This window comes from Heterodontus francisci, chromosome 30, assembly GCF_036365525.1.
Source record: "Heterodontus francisci isolate sHetFra1 chromosome 30, sHetFra1.hap1, whole genome shotgun sequence".
Lineage (NCBI taxonomy): Eukaryota > Metazoa > Chordata > Chondrichthyes > Heterodontiformes > Heterodontidae > Heterodontus > Heterodontus francisci.
This window is the reverse complement of record NC_090400.1, coordinates 43,915,699-43,932,168: the sequence shown is the minus strand read 5'-3', so window position 1 is coordinate 43,932,168 and position 16,470 is coordinate 43,915,699. Positions and strand designations below refer to the sequence as shown.

General features: G+C 42.5%; 1 protein-coding gene across 1 annotated transcript; it reads right to left on the bottom strand.

Moving 5' to 3' along the window:
• Nucleotides 1-4,905: 4,905 nt before the first annotated feature.
• Nucleotides 4,906-13,799, bottom strand: LOC137346717 (protein ABHD15-like). Its single transcript, XM_068010467.1, has 2 exons — nt 12,695-13,799; nt 4,906-5,732 (listed from the first exon to the last, which is right to left on the bottom strand). Exons 1-2 carry the CDS (start codon nt 13,489-13,491, stop codon nt 5,210-5,212), a joined length of 1,320 nt encoding a protein of 439 aa, XP_067866568.1. The 5' UTR covers nt 13,492-13,799; the 3' UTR covers nt 4,906-5,209.
• Between the last annotated feature and the right edge of the window lie 2,671 nt (nt 13,800-16,470).

The following is a 16,470-nucleotide window of genomic DNA, read 5'->3' as shown; positions in this document are numbered from 1 at the left end:
TCCCATGTTGGATATACTACCATGGCTAGATACACAGTAAAGTTACATCTACTTTGCTGCAGTTATGTTACTCAGCCCTAATCTCAGAAGATTAACTCCTACTGCATCAATTTGACATTTCTTATGCCAGAAATGTTGTCTGGACAATTTTATGTTGTGACCATACCAAATAGCAACTGGATTGATAAACTCATTTTACTTAGGACCTTTATAGTAGAGAATAATATTTTTAAAGCTTTCAGACATGTGCTTCATCTTCTGGCAAAGCCAATTACAGAAATCTTTCCTATAACAGTATCTTTTACTTCAGCAACGAGTACAGGCCTGTGACAATCCAAATTCAAAAACTAGATGCTGTTTTTAATTTTTCTCTATATAAACTGGGATGCAGGATTGGTTTGGGATTCATCCTTCATTTAGGAATGAATGATACAGATACTTTGTTTTTAAAAAAAATAGTTTTTTTCTGGCAAAAGTTAAACATTTCTGAGAATGAATGACACTTGGCGGTTCCCTGCCACATATTGGTTGCAAAGTGACACTAGTAGATGAGCAGGGACAATTTCCACGTCCCTGCCTCACATTTTCTACCAGGAAATGGGGAAAGAGATTTTTTAGTGAATTAAATGCTTCCATTTGAGTAACTAGAAATGAAGGCTCTCTATTTGAATTATTAGGCTTCATAATACATGGATTTACTCTTTAATTTATACAGCTGTCTTATCAGGTATGTGGATAAGAAATGTTTAACAATTGTTTCAATAAAGTGTAAAGATGTGCAGTACACTGCTGCTCAGATAACATTTCTTTCCAGGAACTGTCAAATTAGTGAGGGAAGGTAAAAACAAAGTCCAAACAGTATTTGGAAAATAAGTTTCAAACAAAAAAGTAAACTACAGATCTCTATCATTGACCATGATAGTAAGAATTAAGATTCTGAATAACTTTCATGTTCATCCACGCCTTTGTGACCTTTGGACTTGACTATTCCAATGCACTCCTGGCCAGCCTCCCATCTTCAACCCTCAGTAAACTTGAGATTATCCAAGGTTCTGATGCCCGTATCCTAACTCCACCTAGTCCCATTCACCCATCACCCGTGTGCTTGCTTACCTGCATCAGCACCAGGTTAAGCAATGCCTCCATTTTAAAATTCTCATCCTTGTTTTCAAATCCCACCATGGCCTCACTCTTCTCTATCTCTGTAACTTCCTCCAGTGCCACAACCCTCTGAGGTATCTGTACTCCTCCAATTCTGGCTTCTTGTGTATCTTCAACTTTAATGGCAGTTGTGCCTTCAGCTGCCAAGGCTCTAAGCTCTGGAATTCCCTTCCTCAACCTCACTAACTCTCTTTTCTCAAAATGCTTCTTAAAACCTACCTCTTTCTGCCCTAATATCTCCTTATGGTAGCTTGGTGTTGAATTTTGTTTAATAATGCTCCTGTCCAGCGTCTTGCGATGCTTTACTATATTCTTCTTCTTTGGCCTCTTTGTCTCGGGAGACAATGGGTAAGCGCCTGGAGGTGGTCAGTGGTTTGTGGAGCAGCGCCTGGAGTGGCTATAAAGGCCAATACTAGAGTGACAGACTCTTCCACAGGTGCTGCAGAAAAAATTGGTTGTCGGGGCTGTTACACAGTTGGCTCTCCTCTTGCGCTTCTGTCTTTTTTCCTGCCAACTGCTAAGTCTCTTCGACTCGCCACACTTTAGCCCCACCTTTAAGGTTGCCCGCCAGCTCTGACGATTGCTGGCAACTGACTCCCACGAAATGTGATCAATGTTACAGGACTTCATGTCGCGTTTGCAGACGTCTTTAAAGCGGAGACGTGGACGGCCGGTAGGTCTGATACCAGTGACGAGCTTACTATATTAAGGGCACTAAATACAAATTGTTGTCCACACATGAATACAATTTTTGGAGACCATATAGACTGCTATAAAATTTAGCTTGATTCTGTCAAATGATGTTTGTTATTGTGCTGTGCTAAAGGAGCTGTGTAAAACATATCTAAATTAATTTCCTTAGTTGGCATCATAGGATGGCTGATCTGCACCTCCACTTCATTTATCCACCTTTGCTCCACATCCTTGATACGCAAACCTAACAAAAATCTATCAGTCTCACTTCTGAGACTGTAACCAGCCTCCACATTTTTTTTGGAGAAAATTTCTTTACTCTTTGTCTGGAAAAAGTGCTTGCTGATTTTATTCCCAAAGAGCGGTGAGAATGTAGAACTTGCTACTAAAGGGAGTGGTTGATGCAAATAGTATAGATGCATTTAAGGGTAAGCTGGACAAACATGAGGGAGAAGGGAATAGAGGGTTATGATAGATTTAATGAAAGGTGGACAGAGGCTACAGTGGAACGTAAATGCGGGAATAGTATGCATGGGCCGATTTGCTTGTTTCTGTGCCGTATTTCCTATGTGATCCTATGAAATGGTCTAGCACTAATTTGCAGTTGTTCTGGTTTTCCTCACCAGAGGAAATAGTTTCTCTGCATCAACCTTTATGGAATCTCTTTAACATTGTAACACTTTGATTAAATCAATCCTGAGCTGTCAAAACTCAAGTATGCAATTTGATGAGAGTACTTTGGTTGTTGGGACTACAGGCAAAAGACGTGTTGTTCCAATTCAGAGATATAAACAATGAGGTCAGTACCATTGAATTGTAACAGACGTACTTTGTTTTTGAAGTCCTCATTGTCTTATACATATTTAAGCGAAAGCCCATTACCTCTCCAGGGAAAAGTCAACAGGATATTTAAGGCAGCATTTATTCTTGCAAGTGTTTAATTGTCATCAAACGCAATCTTGCATCACTCCCATACTGCATAAAAGTTCAATTTGTAACAATAGTTGGTATTAGTTATGGAATCAGGAAATAGAGGGTGTCAAGAAAGAGCAAAGTGTTGGTGATGACCTTCCTTCGCAGCAACATAGCATACTTATGCCTGCACAGTTACAATCTCCACTATGATTTAATTATCAAAAAGCAATGAATGCCATTTATTTGCCTTTCTACTTCTACTGCCTTTCTACGTCTGAAAAGAGAGTATATATAAATGATTTGGAGGAAAATGTAGCTGGTCTGATTAGTAAGTTTGCGGACGACACAAAGGCTGGTGGAATTGTGGATAGTGATGAGGATTGTCAGAGGATACAGCAGGATATAGATCGGTTGGAGACTTGGGCGGAGAAATGGCAGATGGAGTTTAATCCAGACAAATGTGAGGTAATGCATTTTGGAAGATCTAATACAGGTGGGAAGTATACAGTAAATGGCAAAACCCTTAGGAGTATTGACAGACAGAGAGATCTGGGCGTACAGGTCCACAGGTCACTGAAAGTGGCAACGCAGGTGGATAAGGTAGTCAAGAAGGCATACGGCATAGAGTATAAAAATAGGCAAGTCATGCTGCAGCTGTACAGAACCTTAGTTAGGCCACACTTAGAATATTGCGTGCAATTCTGGTCGCCACACTACCAGAAGGACGTGGAGGCTTTGGAGAGGGTACAGAAGAGGTTTATCAGGATGTTGCCTGGTCTGGAGGGCATTAGCTATGAGGAGAGGTTGGATAAACTCGGATTGTTTTCACTGGAACGACGGAGGTGGAGGGGCGACATGATAGAGGTTTACAAAGTTATGAGTGCCATGGACAGAGTGGATCGTCAGAAGCTTTTTCCCAGGGTGGAAGGGTCAGTTATTAGGGGACATAGGTTTAAGGTGCGAGGGGCAAAGTTTAGAGGGGATGTGCGAGGCAAGTTCTTTACACAGAGGGTGATGAGTGCCTGGAACTTGTTGCCGGGGGAGGTGGTGGAAGCAGGTACCATAGAGACGTTTAAGAGGCATCTTGACAAATACATGAATAGGTTGGGAATAGAGGGATACGGACCCCGGAAGTGCAGAAGGTTTTAGTTTAGGCAGGCATCAAGATCGGCGCTGGCTTGGAGGGCCGAATGGCCTGTTCCTGTGCTGTACTGTTCTTTGTTTTTTGTACGACCTCAAGGAAAGTAAGCCACCTATGCCAAATGGGAACTTCCCAAGAGTGTATTGGAATTATTACTGCTAAACAGGAGGAGAATACAGGTTCACACCTCTTCCTCTTACAAAACATTAACAAATTTTTTTTTTAAATGAAAAGCCTTACCAGTCCTAATATTAAGATAGTGTATTGGATAATTCCAATACGCACCTGACAAAGGAATCTATCTCATAATAGAAGCATGTTGGCACATTGTAATCTTAAATTAGCCCCAGTACATGTATCAGTGCTGTTGTACTTTGCTGAAGTCGAAGATCATTTCTTACTTCAAACAAAGACAAAGTTATCCTTCCAATTTACAGCTTCAGTGTGATTGCCTTTTTGTTTTTTCCCAAAGGGAAAACCTGAAACCAGTACAGGTATATAAGAAAAATTGCAAATGGGGAAATCTGAAATAAAAACAAAAAAAAATCTGGGAATACTTGGCAGGTCTATCAGCATGTGAAAGCAGAAAGATAAGTTAACATTTCTGTTGTCCCTTCCCTAGTTCTGATATTTTAAAAAAAGTTTGAACTTGAGTGTAATTGTAACTTTGGGTGATGATAAAATTGAATTGACTATCCATTATTCGCCCACCCAACCTTTTCTTCCATTGATTAGAAAGCAACATTGGAAAAGGTGAAGAATGGGAAGCTAATTCTATATTCCCCATTTAACACCATCACCCAAAATTAAAATACCACCCCCCTCCATCACCATCTTTAATTTATATTTCCAACAATTTCGGTTTTAATTTCAAATTGACAAAACTTGATGGTTACATCAGTAAGTCGCTGGGGGAAAGTGCAATGATATACAATGCAAAATATTTTGCTGTTTAATGGTTATTACAGAGTATACAAATTAAGGTTTTTAAACAGTACAAATATATTTTAAAAAGTACTGTTGCCTCCAAATCTCTTTCAAAGCACTTGTATAGCTTTATAATTGTCCAGTTATATTTTTGTACATTACATTTACTTCTAACCTATGTAACATAAAATATAACACTTTATGAAATGTTTTCACAATGCATTAGAAATGTATTCAAAATTAATAAGCATACCAAAAGCTAAACAGTCTCAGATCTATTTTTACATGTGTAGAAACTGGATCTAATAATTCCATTCTTGTTGATCTGTTTTACATTTTGAGGATTGCTACCAAGGGCAAAAAGTTTATTTTTCATCTTGTATATGATCTTTGCCAGTTAAAAATCTCATGAATATTATGAGAACAAACAGATTCTTTTTTGTGAGTAGCAACTCCCCTCCGTTTATTGGACATCATTGACACTTTTCTTCTATAAACACTCTTGGTCCTTTCCTCAGCTCTGAAAAACTCACTGACTGATTTGAAGTATTCCAGTAAAGCTTCATGGCTCCACGAGGAAGATCTGCTTGTTAAAAAGCCACAATGTCCTCCATGCTTGGTTAACAAAAGGAAGAAATAGGGGTTGGTTTCGAATAACTCAAAAGGCAGTGTGATCTCTGGGTTGCCTCTGCAAGGATCGTCATTGCTGCAGATACACAGAAGGGGAACTGCAACCTCATCCACATCCCTCAATGGATCATTCTTTTCCCAATAGGATGCCCAACTCAAATTAATGAACCTAGTCTGGCAAAATAGTGCTTCCTCCAACTCCCTTAGACTGCAGCTCCTGAATAACTTCTCTGTATCTATTATTTCTCCAAGAACAGTGGCATATCTAGAAACATAGAGTAATATAACTGTGAAATTCATGAAAAGTGATGCATTTTATGACATTTAAAATTACTGCATTTGATTTTTTATAGAGGTGAACTAGAAAGGGATCTAGAATTGCATGTCAAATTATGGTGAATCAGCAGTAAACAAAGTCAACAACAATGCTAAATTATATTACTACAGCAGTTTGGCACAAGTTGGATGATGTGCTAAAACTATCCTTGTCAGATTGCTCCTCCATTACCATGGTCAGTTTTGGCCACCAGGACATAGGGCCAACATTCAAACGATGGATGCAGTATAAAGAATCAGGAAGCAGATCTCTGGTGCCAAAAAGATTGGGTTGTAAGGAAAGATTAGAAAAACTGAAGCCCTGTACCTTCAAAAGGCACTTACTGAGAAAGGGATGTTACAATACAAATATTACAGTCTAAGTAAGGTAAATCCAGAGCATTGCTTCACATTGAACAAAGATAAAAAGAAAAGAAAGCCTTGAATTTATATAGTACCTTTAATGATCACAGGATGTCTTTGCAGCCAATGAAGTGTAGTTACTGTTAAGTAGGAAACACAGTAGGCAATTTGTACACAGCACACTCCAACAAACTCTGTGATAATTGTGATGTTGATTGAGGGATAAATATTGGCCAGAGCTCCCCTGCTCTTATTCAAAATAGCGCCATGGGATCTTGAACCTCCATCTGAATTTAACGTCTCATCCAAAAGGCAGTACCTCTCAGTACTGCACTGGAATGCAGCCTTGATTTTTGTGCTCAAATCCTGGAGTGGGACTTGACCCCACAACCTTCTAACTCAAAGGCAAGAGTGCTCCCAACTGAGTCACAGCTGACACATATATCAAGAAAGGTAGAGATACTAGAACAAGAAGGCATAGGCTAACACTGGTGATTGTTTTCACATAAATAATGATCAACAGTCGGAAAGGCACACGGGGAGGGGAGTGAGGGGCGCTGGTGGCAAGTTCAAAATTAGGAGGGTACCAAGTGGAGTGTGAAATGCACTTGTCCCTTTTCCATTGGCAGTCTTTATGTGGATGCTGTTGCTGTCTGCCTTGAGGCTAGTTTGAGTTTTAGCAGGAGAAAATGTGTTAAGACTTGCATTTTACATCATCTGATCACATCATAGCTCAAAATTCTTCACATGCAATTAATTGCTTTTGAAATGCAGCAACTGTCAGGCATACAAACACAGCAACCATTTTATGTCAATAATATCCACAGTCAACATATCAACCAATTGCTGTTTTCAGATGGTATTGGTCGAGGGGAAAGCATTGGCCACGTTCCGAGGAGTACTGCCCATTCTTTGGATGCTGCAAGGAATCTTTACTAAGCCAAAATGGAGAGCGGGGACTTTTAACATTTCATCCTGTGAACTTTCTCAGTATTTGTATTGGACTATCGGGCTCAATTGTAAGCTCAAACCCTGATATGGGGCTCAAGACCACAGCTTCGTGTGGGTGCTATCAACTGCTGTTAAAAAGGTGAGTCTGACCTGACGAGTGTAATACCAAAATAAATAATCTCAGTTATGATCTGTAATGTGTTATGCCATGTCATAGACTTCAGTGGTATAAATTTTGTTTGTAATAGCTGAACCTGCTGTTTAAAAAAAAATTGGCAGATTTCCAAAATTTTTTTAGGAATAGTCTTCCAGCGGAAAAACACTATTCTAGGCATAGGTGCACATTCTGGAACTTTTAACAGTTTTAATAAGCATATAAAAATGCTAATGGTATGTTAGCCTTTTACGCAAGAGGATTTGAGTACAGGAGTAGTGAAGTTTCGCTTCAATTTTATAGAACCTTGGTTAGACTGCACCTGGAGTATTGTGTGCAGTTTTGGTCCCCTTACCTTAGGAAGGATATTGCCATAGAGGGAGTGCAATGAAGGGTCACCAGACTTGTTCCTGGGGTGGTGGGACTGTCCTATGAAGAGAGATTGGGGAAACTAGGCCTGTATTCTCTATTGTTTCAAAGAATGAGAGGTGATCTCATTGAAACCTACAAAATACCTAAACGGTAGATGCAGCTAAGATGTTTCCCCTGGTTGGGGAGTCTAGAACGAGGGAACACAATTTCAAAATAAGGGAGAAGCCACTTAGGACAGAGATGAGGAGAAATTTCTTTACTCAGAGGGTTGTGAATCTTTGGAATTCTCTGCCCCAGAGGGCTGTGGAAGGTCAGTCATTGTTTAAAGCAGAGATTGACAGATTTCTAAATACAAATGACATAAGGGAATATGGGGTTAGTGTGGGGAAAAAGGCATTGAAGTGGAAGATCAGCCATGATTGTATTGAATTTTGGCGGGGCAGGCTTGATGGACTGAATGGCCTACTCCTGCTCCTATGTTCCTATATCTCTCAGGTCAGAGGAAGTTTCTCTGCAGAGTTGGTTTAGCTGGAACTGTCAGATTATGGAATCCACAGGTATATTCTCTACAGCTGAATATTTATTTAAGTTAATATGTAACTATTGCAAAGGTTGAAGGTTGTGCCTGAAGTATAAAAGATTTGAGGTAATTTCCATGTCTATGCCAGGATTGTTCATCCTGAGATAGGTGAATATAATTGAGTATTTTACAGCTAACAAATGAACATGGATCTTGTGCTGACAGCTCATAAGGGTAATTTTCATTTTCATCGCTTGAGCAGTCAACTGGCAAAGTGGATCGCTGGCATGTTATAGAACCTGTTCAATATTAATTCAATGGACATAAGAACATAAGAGGTAGGAGCTGAAGTAGGCCTTTGAGCCCATTGAGCCTGCTCCACCATTCAATAAGAGCATGGCTGAACTTCTACGTCAATTCCACTTTCCCACCCTATCCCTATATCTCGATTCCCTTATTGCCCAAAAATCTAATGATCTCAGCCTTGAATATATTCAATAACTGATCATCTACAACCCCCTGGGATAGATAATTCTAAAGATTTAAACCCTCGCAGTTGAGAAATTTCTCCTCATCTCAGTCCTAACTGGCCAACCCCTTATCCTGAGACTACGACCCCAAGTTCTCGAGTCCAGCTGGGGAAAACAAACTCTCAGCGACGACCCTGTCAAGCCCTTTTAAGAATTAAATACGTTTCAATGAGATCACATCTCGTTATTCTAAACTCCAGACAGTATAGGTCCATTCTACACAATCTCTCCTCATAGGCCAACCTACTCATCCTCGGAATCAATCTAGTGAACCTTTTTTCACTAATGGTGACTGTGTCGCACCCTAATTTTGCATCATCTAGCTCCTCAGTCTGTACTGTAGAGAGACTCCTATATTCCAACCAGCTCAACAACTCTGATTTTCCAAATTGCCATATAAAAATAGGACAACATGTATGATTTTAAAATGGGTCCAATTATTTACCTGTCCTTAGTTCATTTCACCTGAAGACTACACTTGTTCTCCCTGTGGACAATGTCATGAGAGACTGACAGATCAACAAGGCTAAATAAATAAGATCTGTTAGTTTCTAGTCTCCTTGAGTGATATGCACACTGCACTTTCAGTTGGCCACTGGAAAGCATATGCCTTACTACCTGGGGATGATTTACCTCATTTTAATTTTTGCCTGGTGATTGCTCACAGCAGGTAATGGAACCAATGCACTTGGGATGTTGTCGTGCAAACTCTGCCAAAAATTCTGACCATATGTATATCCCTGATGGTCTAGCTGCCAAAAGTACCACCTAGCAATAAACCACTAAGTTCATAAAAGTCCCCTGTCTGATTCCCAGTCTGTGCTGAATTAACTGATCAGCCCTTGAGGAAGTAAATGGATGTCTCGTTGTTCCAAGAGAAGAGAAAATTAATTACCATATGCTTGAAAGTATGTGTTTATGGCTATCACCTGAGAACCGATTCAGGTTTGGGCTCTTTTAATGATTGTGCAGGTTATCCAAGCAGTTCAACTGAATTCAGATAAAACTCACTTATTTTTAAAAAGCCAAGCTATCTCATGTTCTAAAGGCACATGAGCATTCTCAAACAGAGATGCTGTGGGATGCACAAGCATGGTCAAGTTTATAAAATGGGACAATGTGGAGAAGAGGCCACATCAGAACAGAACAACAGACTGGTAATGTTACAAATAAATTATAAGTTTTGATATTAACCTTCAGATTTCTTTGGTGTTCTCACTAGGTATGCTTAGTTCATTGATATCAATAAGTTTTCATGTCTTAATTCATCACCTCAAGCTGACCAGAAACTTAACTGAACCAGCCATATAAATACTGTGGTTCAAAGACCAGGTCAGAGGCTGGGAATTCTGCAGTGAGTAACTCACCACCTAACTTTCCAAAGTCTGTCCACCATCTACAAAGCATAAGTCAAGAGTGTGATGGAAAACTTTCCACGTGCCTGGATGGATTATGCTCCAACTACACTCAAGAAGCTCGACACCATTCGGGACAAAGCAGCCAGCTTAATTAATACCCCGTCCACCACCTTACAGCATTCACTCCCTCTGCCACCAGCACACAATGGTGGGATTGTATACCATCTACAAAATGCTCTGCAGCACCTTGTTAAGGCTCCTTCAACAGCACCTGCCAAACCTGTGATCTTTAACACCTAGAAGAATAAGGGCGACAGATGCATTGGAACACCACCACCTGAAAGTTCCTCTCCAAGTCACACACCATACTGAGTTGGAACTATATTGCTGTTCCTTCATGGTCGCTGGTTCAAAATTCTGGAACACCTTCCCTAATAGTACTGTGGGTGTACCTACATCACATGTACTGCAACAGTTCAAGAAGGTGGCTCAGCACCACCTTCTCAAGGGCAATTAGGGATGGGTGATAAATGCTGGCCTTGCCAGCCATGCTCACATCCCATGAATGAATATAAAAATTGAGTTAATTCCAGCACCATTTCTACAGGTGCTGCTGTGATCAAATTAAGCCAATGTTGGATTGCTGTTAGTACTGCACCTCTGTTATATGAGTGCCTCAGAGACCTGGACAATATACAGCAGGCACCTCAGGGCACTGGAAAACTACCACGACTGCTGTTTCCGTTTACTCCTTTACATCCATTGGTAGGATAGGCAGTCTAATGTCAGCATCCTCTCCCAAGCCAAAGTTCCCAGCAGCGAGGTGCTCGTCACCCAAAACCAGCTTCGCTGGGCAGCCCATGTCACTCGCATACCTGACACCAGGCTGCTGAAGAAACTGCTCTACTGAGTTTTGCCATGACAAAATACTCCCAGGAGGTTAGAGGAAATGCTTTAGGGACATTCTCAAGACATGCTTGAAGAAATCCAACATACCCACCAACTCATGGGAATCGGGGAAAACTTTCTGCTGGTTTGAGTCGTACCTGGCGCAAAGGAAGATAGTTGTGGTTGTTGGAGGTCAATCATCTGAGCTCCAGGACATCACTGCAGAAGTTCCTCAGGGTAGTGTCCGAGGCTCAACCACCTTCAGCTGCTTCATCAATGACCTTCCTTCAATCATAAAGTCAGAAGTGGGGATGTTTGCTGATGATTGCACAATGTTCAGCACTATTTGTGCCTCCTCAAACTGAAGCAGTCCATGTAGAAATGTAGCAAGACCTGGACAATATCCAGGTTTGGGCTGATAAGTGGCAAGTAGCATTCATGCCACAGGTGCCAGGCAATGACCATCTCCAACAAGTGAGAATCTAACCATCTCCCCTTGACATTCAATGGCATTACCATCACTGAATCCCCCACTATCAACATCCTGGGAGTTATCATTGACCAGAAACTGAACTGGAGTAGCCATATAAACACCATGGCTACAAGAGCAGGTCAGAGGCTAGGAATCCTGCAGTGAGTAATTCACCTACCAACTCCTGAAAGCCTGTCCATCTACAAGGCACAAGTCAGGAGTGTGATGGAATACTCTCCACTTGCCTGGATGGGTGCAGCTCCAACAACACTCAAGAAGCTCAACACCATCCAGGACAAAGCAGTCCGCTTGATTGGCACCCTATTTTCAAATATTGTACCATCTACAAGATGCACTGCAGCAAGGCTCCTTAGACAGCACCTTCCAAACCTGCGACCTCTACCACCTAGAAGGACAAAGGCAGCAGATGCGTGGGGAACACCACCACCTGCAAGTTCCCCTCCAAGCCATACACCATCCTGACTTGGACCTATATCACCGTTCCTTCACTGTTGCTGGCTCAAAAACCTGGCACTCCCTTCCTAACAGCACTGTGGGTGTACCTACCCCACATCTACTGCAGCAGTTCAAGAAGGCAGCTCACCACCACCTTCTCAAGGGCAATTAGTGCTGGGCAACAAGTGCTGCCCTAGCCAGCGATGCCCATGTTCCATGAGTGAATTTTAAAAAGTACCTGCCCCTCCACCGCTCCAAGTGGAGAAGGTGCGGCTGGGAAGGGGCCGATCACCTGCTGAGATTACAAGGGGAGCATGCGCACATCCCCCATGTAACCCGTCTATCCAACTCTTCAAACACCAACTCCCCCACCTCTGCTGGAGTCCGCGGCCATCACAACGGAACTGATCAAACTGGAGTGGGTGCAAGTCACCGTCGGTCCTGAGGAACTGCCTAAGAAGATAGCTGTGCTTCCCCCGCTCCCCCTTTTCACAGTTCAAGTGGACAATTACACTTTATTGACATCTTAACATACTGCTACCCTATTTTTTCCTTTGCTTTGATGTTGTTTAGACACCATTTCCAACTGCAGTCTAGTGTTCTTCTCCTGGCAAGCGGTTGCTATTCAGTTTTCCTGAGTGTAACTTGCCCTCTCAATATTGCTGTTGCTGTGTATCACTGAAAATCTGCAATGCTGGCCGCTTTCCTCTGATGTGAGGCGGGGGAGAGGGGGGTGGGATGTCCAAACTTGCCAAAGACTATCAGTATTTCCACCAAGCCCTTCTACCCCCTCAGCAGAAACAAAAGTTTGGGACGCCATCGATTATAAAGGGTGGCTGTGGATTTACCTGCTCAGGTTGGTTTTCTGATATAGAAGCATGAGCCAGCGGTACAAGCCGAGCGCTCCCGTTTCCAGCCAGTCCTGGCACCTGAAGATGGGGGAGATGCAGGCGGCCGCCGTGATGTAGCTGGAAGAGCCGCACTCCCCCAGGTAGGACAGCAGCAGCCCCGAGCCGCTGCTCTCACTGGCCGCGAATAGCTTGGCCAGAGGGTGCTTGTACCTGATGTAGCTGACCGCTTCCCGCAGGTCCGAGGGGTCTCCGAAAGGCAGCAACTTGCAGGTGGTCAGGGGCACCCCGTTGTGGAGGCGCCTGTTAAATATCACCGGCCGGTAGCCGTGGCGCAGGGCGAGGAGGCAGAGCATGGAGGCGTTTCTGGTCAGCCTCCCCAAGCTGTTGGGGATCAGCAGCAGGATGGGAGCCGGCGAGCTGCTGGACTCTCGCCTGCGGCTCAGCGAGTCGCTCATCGCCCAGTCCAGGGCGACCAGACCCTCGTCTGACATCTGCAAGTTCTCCCGCACAAAGTCCAGCTCTCCGCCCGCTGGCCACATCCCATTGCATAGAGTCTGCAAGTGCGGCCACTCGGCCCACGCCGCCCGGGGATCCAGGGAAAACGTCTTGCAGGTTTTCAGAAGGTAATTGGCCAGAGCCGAAGGTTTGCAGATGAGTCTGGGGGCGCTGCCGGTCTCAGCCCCCTCCTCCCCATAGGGCCAGCGAGTTGCCAAACCAGTCGCCGAATAGAGTCTGAGCAGCAAAAGCAGAGCGGTGATCAGCAAGAGCCAAACAGCAATGCCCCATATTGGCATTTCCCACTCACTCAGTTCCACAGCCCTAACTGGAGCAATGCTGGGATCGCCACTGTCTTCACCGGACAAATCTCAATGTCTTCTGTAGACAACTTAAACGCGAGGATATTTATTTCTCGCTCCTAACGCCAGCGACTGAGCATCGGTTCTCATTGCAGGGTGAGCTGCTACACTGGAACATTGGTTCAATGATTGAAGTTCGGTTGCTTTTTTTTCCTCTGCAGAAGTTAATCAAAATATCTCGGTATCTCGAGTGTAAACATCCCACCCCATCCGCGGGTCGCTGTTTTTTTTTCGAGATGCCTTGATGTAGGTAAATCACCGTGAGGGTATTTGTTCAAGGCTTGACTTTTGCCCCAATGTGGTTTCGATCGGTGGGAATTTACTGTTGAAGATTTATCTCGCAACAATATCACCTTTCACTTTCAAATCAAAAAACGAATGTATTAGGAAACCTTTTGAAATGGCCAAAGAGCAGTCATTTATACATATCAGGCCCTGAAAATGTCCCAAAGGGCTTCACACTCAAGTTACTTTGGAAGTGCAGTCAATTGTTCGGGATTAAATTCGGGAGTAATTGGTGACAGCCAATTGTCCACAGCAAGATCCCATAAATAGCAATGAGATGAATGTACAAATAATCTGCTTTTGGTGATGTTGGTTTTAGAATAGAATCATAGAATAGTTACAGCACAGAAAGATGCCCTTTGGCTTGTCGAGGCCATGCAGCTAGACCCACACCCCCACCCTATTCCTGTAGCCCTGCATTTTTTCCCTTTCAAATGCTTATCCAATTCCCTTTTAAAAGCTAGGATTGAATCCGTCTCCAGCACACTCTTAGGCAGTGCATTCCAGATTGTAACCACTCGCTGTGTAAAAACATTTTCCTCATGTCCCCTTTGGTTCTTTTGCCAATCACCTTAAATCAGTGTCCTCTGTTTCTCAATGCTTCTGTCAATGGGAACAGTTTCTCTCTATCTGCTCTGTCCACACCCCTCATGATTTTGAATACCTCAATTAAATCTCCTCTCAACCTTCTCTTTAAGGAGAACAACCTCAGTTTCTTCAGTCTATCCACATAACTGAAGACCCTGATCACTGGGACCATTCTTGCAAATCTTTCTTGCACTTTCTCTAAAGCTTTCACATCCTTCCTAAATTGTGGTGCCCAGATTGGACACAATATTCTAGTTGAGGCCGAAAGAGTGTTTTATAAAGGTTCGTCATAACTTGTTTTAAGTAGGTCAAATGGGGGAGGGTGGAAAAAGAATAAAAGGGAAGGTCTGTGATAGGACGGAAGACAGAAGACATTAAATGACAAAAGAGTTGGTGGGACAGAGTCAAAAGGAGTAATAGTGAGACAAATAAAGAGACAAAAGATGTGTCCAGAAGAGGTGTGAATGGCAGAATAATGAACAGCTGCCATCTGAAAGCAAAACAAGAGAAAGCAAGACTAAGACTGAAATATGCAAAAGAAAACAAAATGGGGGTGGAGATTACAGCAATCTGCAGTATTTTGCTTTTGTTTCATCATAACTTCCTTGCTTTTGTACTCTATAGCTCTATATATAAAACCCAGGATACCGTATGCCTTTTTAACCACTTTCTCTACACAGCCCTGCCACCTTCAACGATTTGTGCACATGTATTACTCTGTTCCTGCATCCCATTTAGTTGATATTACCTCTCCCTGTCCTTCCTACCAAAATTTATCATCTCGAACTTCTCTGCATTAAATTTCCTTTGCCACATGTCTGCCCATTCCACCAGCCTGTTTATGTCCTCTTGAAGTCTTTAACTATCCTCCTTACAGTTACTTCCAAGTTTTGTTTTTGGCTGAGAAATAAATATTGTCCAGGACACCACCTTGATCTTCTAGTGGCACTGTTACGACCGAGGCAGGAGCAATGCACTGCCAATTCAATCCCATCACTCCACAGGTCGCAGTATATTATTAAAGCTTTCCCACCTAACCGGAAAACACTTAATTAGACACTTTATTAACCCCCGGAATAACATACACCATATCAGCTATCTTTAGACAACAACAAATTAACTATTTATTAATAAACTAAATCTTAACGCTATTAAGATAAATTTATGTCTAAAGACCTTATAACTTCTTATTTATCCGAAACGCGCCCCCCCCTCCCCCACCCACCATGCACACACACATACATTCAAAAAAACAACGGTTAACCAGTTGTTTTTAAAAAAGTGTTTCTTAGGAATAAAATAAGTAGCTGGGTTATAAGTCCTGGTGAGGTACGTTCCCAATTGATGAGGTGTCCCAGAGTAGAGTAATCAGATGCCACTTGAAGTCTCCAGGCGAATTTGACGAAACAGTCTTTAATAGGCATTCAAGTATTTCGGCTGCAGCAGGCATCACACAATTTTTTCAACGAGAAGCACAGCAATAGGTCTACTTGGATTTTAAAATTGGCAGTCTTTTGGTTAAAACTTTACTGAGAATTCCAGCAAACACAAATAAGCAATAGAGAGAGTTACTTCTGTAGCAGACTGCTTAGAGTTTCAAAGTAAAACAGAATTTACGACCTCCAACAATGCGAATTGTTCTTTTTCAGGGGGTTTTTTCCTGCTTAGGCAAACACATTCTGAGCTTAATGTAGATTTTCTCTGCTGAGATATAGACAGCTTCCTTTTAGTGTACAGCACGCTTCATTTTTCTCCAGTTCAAACCGGTTAAAACCAGTCTTTGCCCACAATTAAGTTGCAGTACACCATGTGACCTTCTCTCTGTCCTGCTGTGGCCTAGGAAACAGGTGTAGCTGGCACACTGTGCCCGCTTCATTTTTAAAAGCACACTATTTTTAAGCAGAGTCTTAAAGGCACACTGTTTTAAATGGAGAAAAAACCTACACTTCCTTGACAGTACTAAAGGCCCGCTACCCGACCCGAACCCGACGGGACCCAATGACATGTGTCGGGTTCGGGTCGGGTTGGGTCACATTTCCGGGT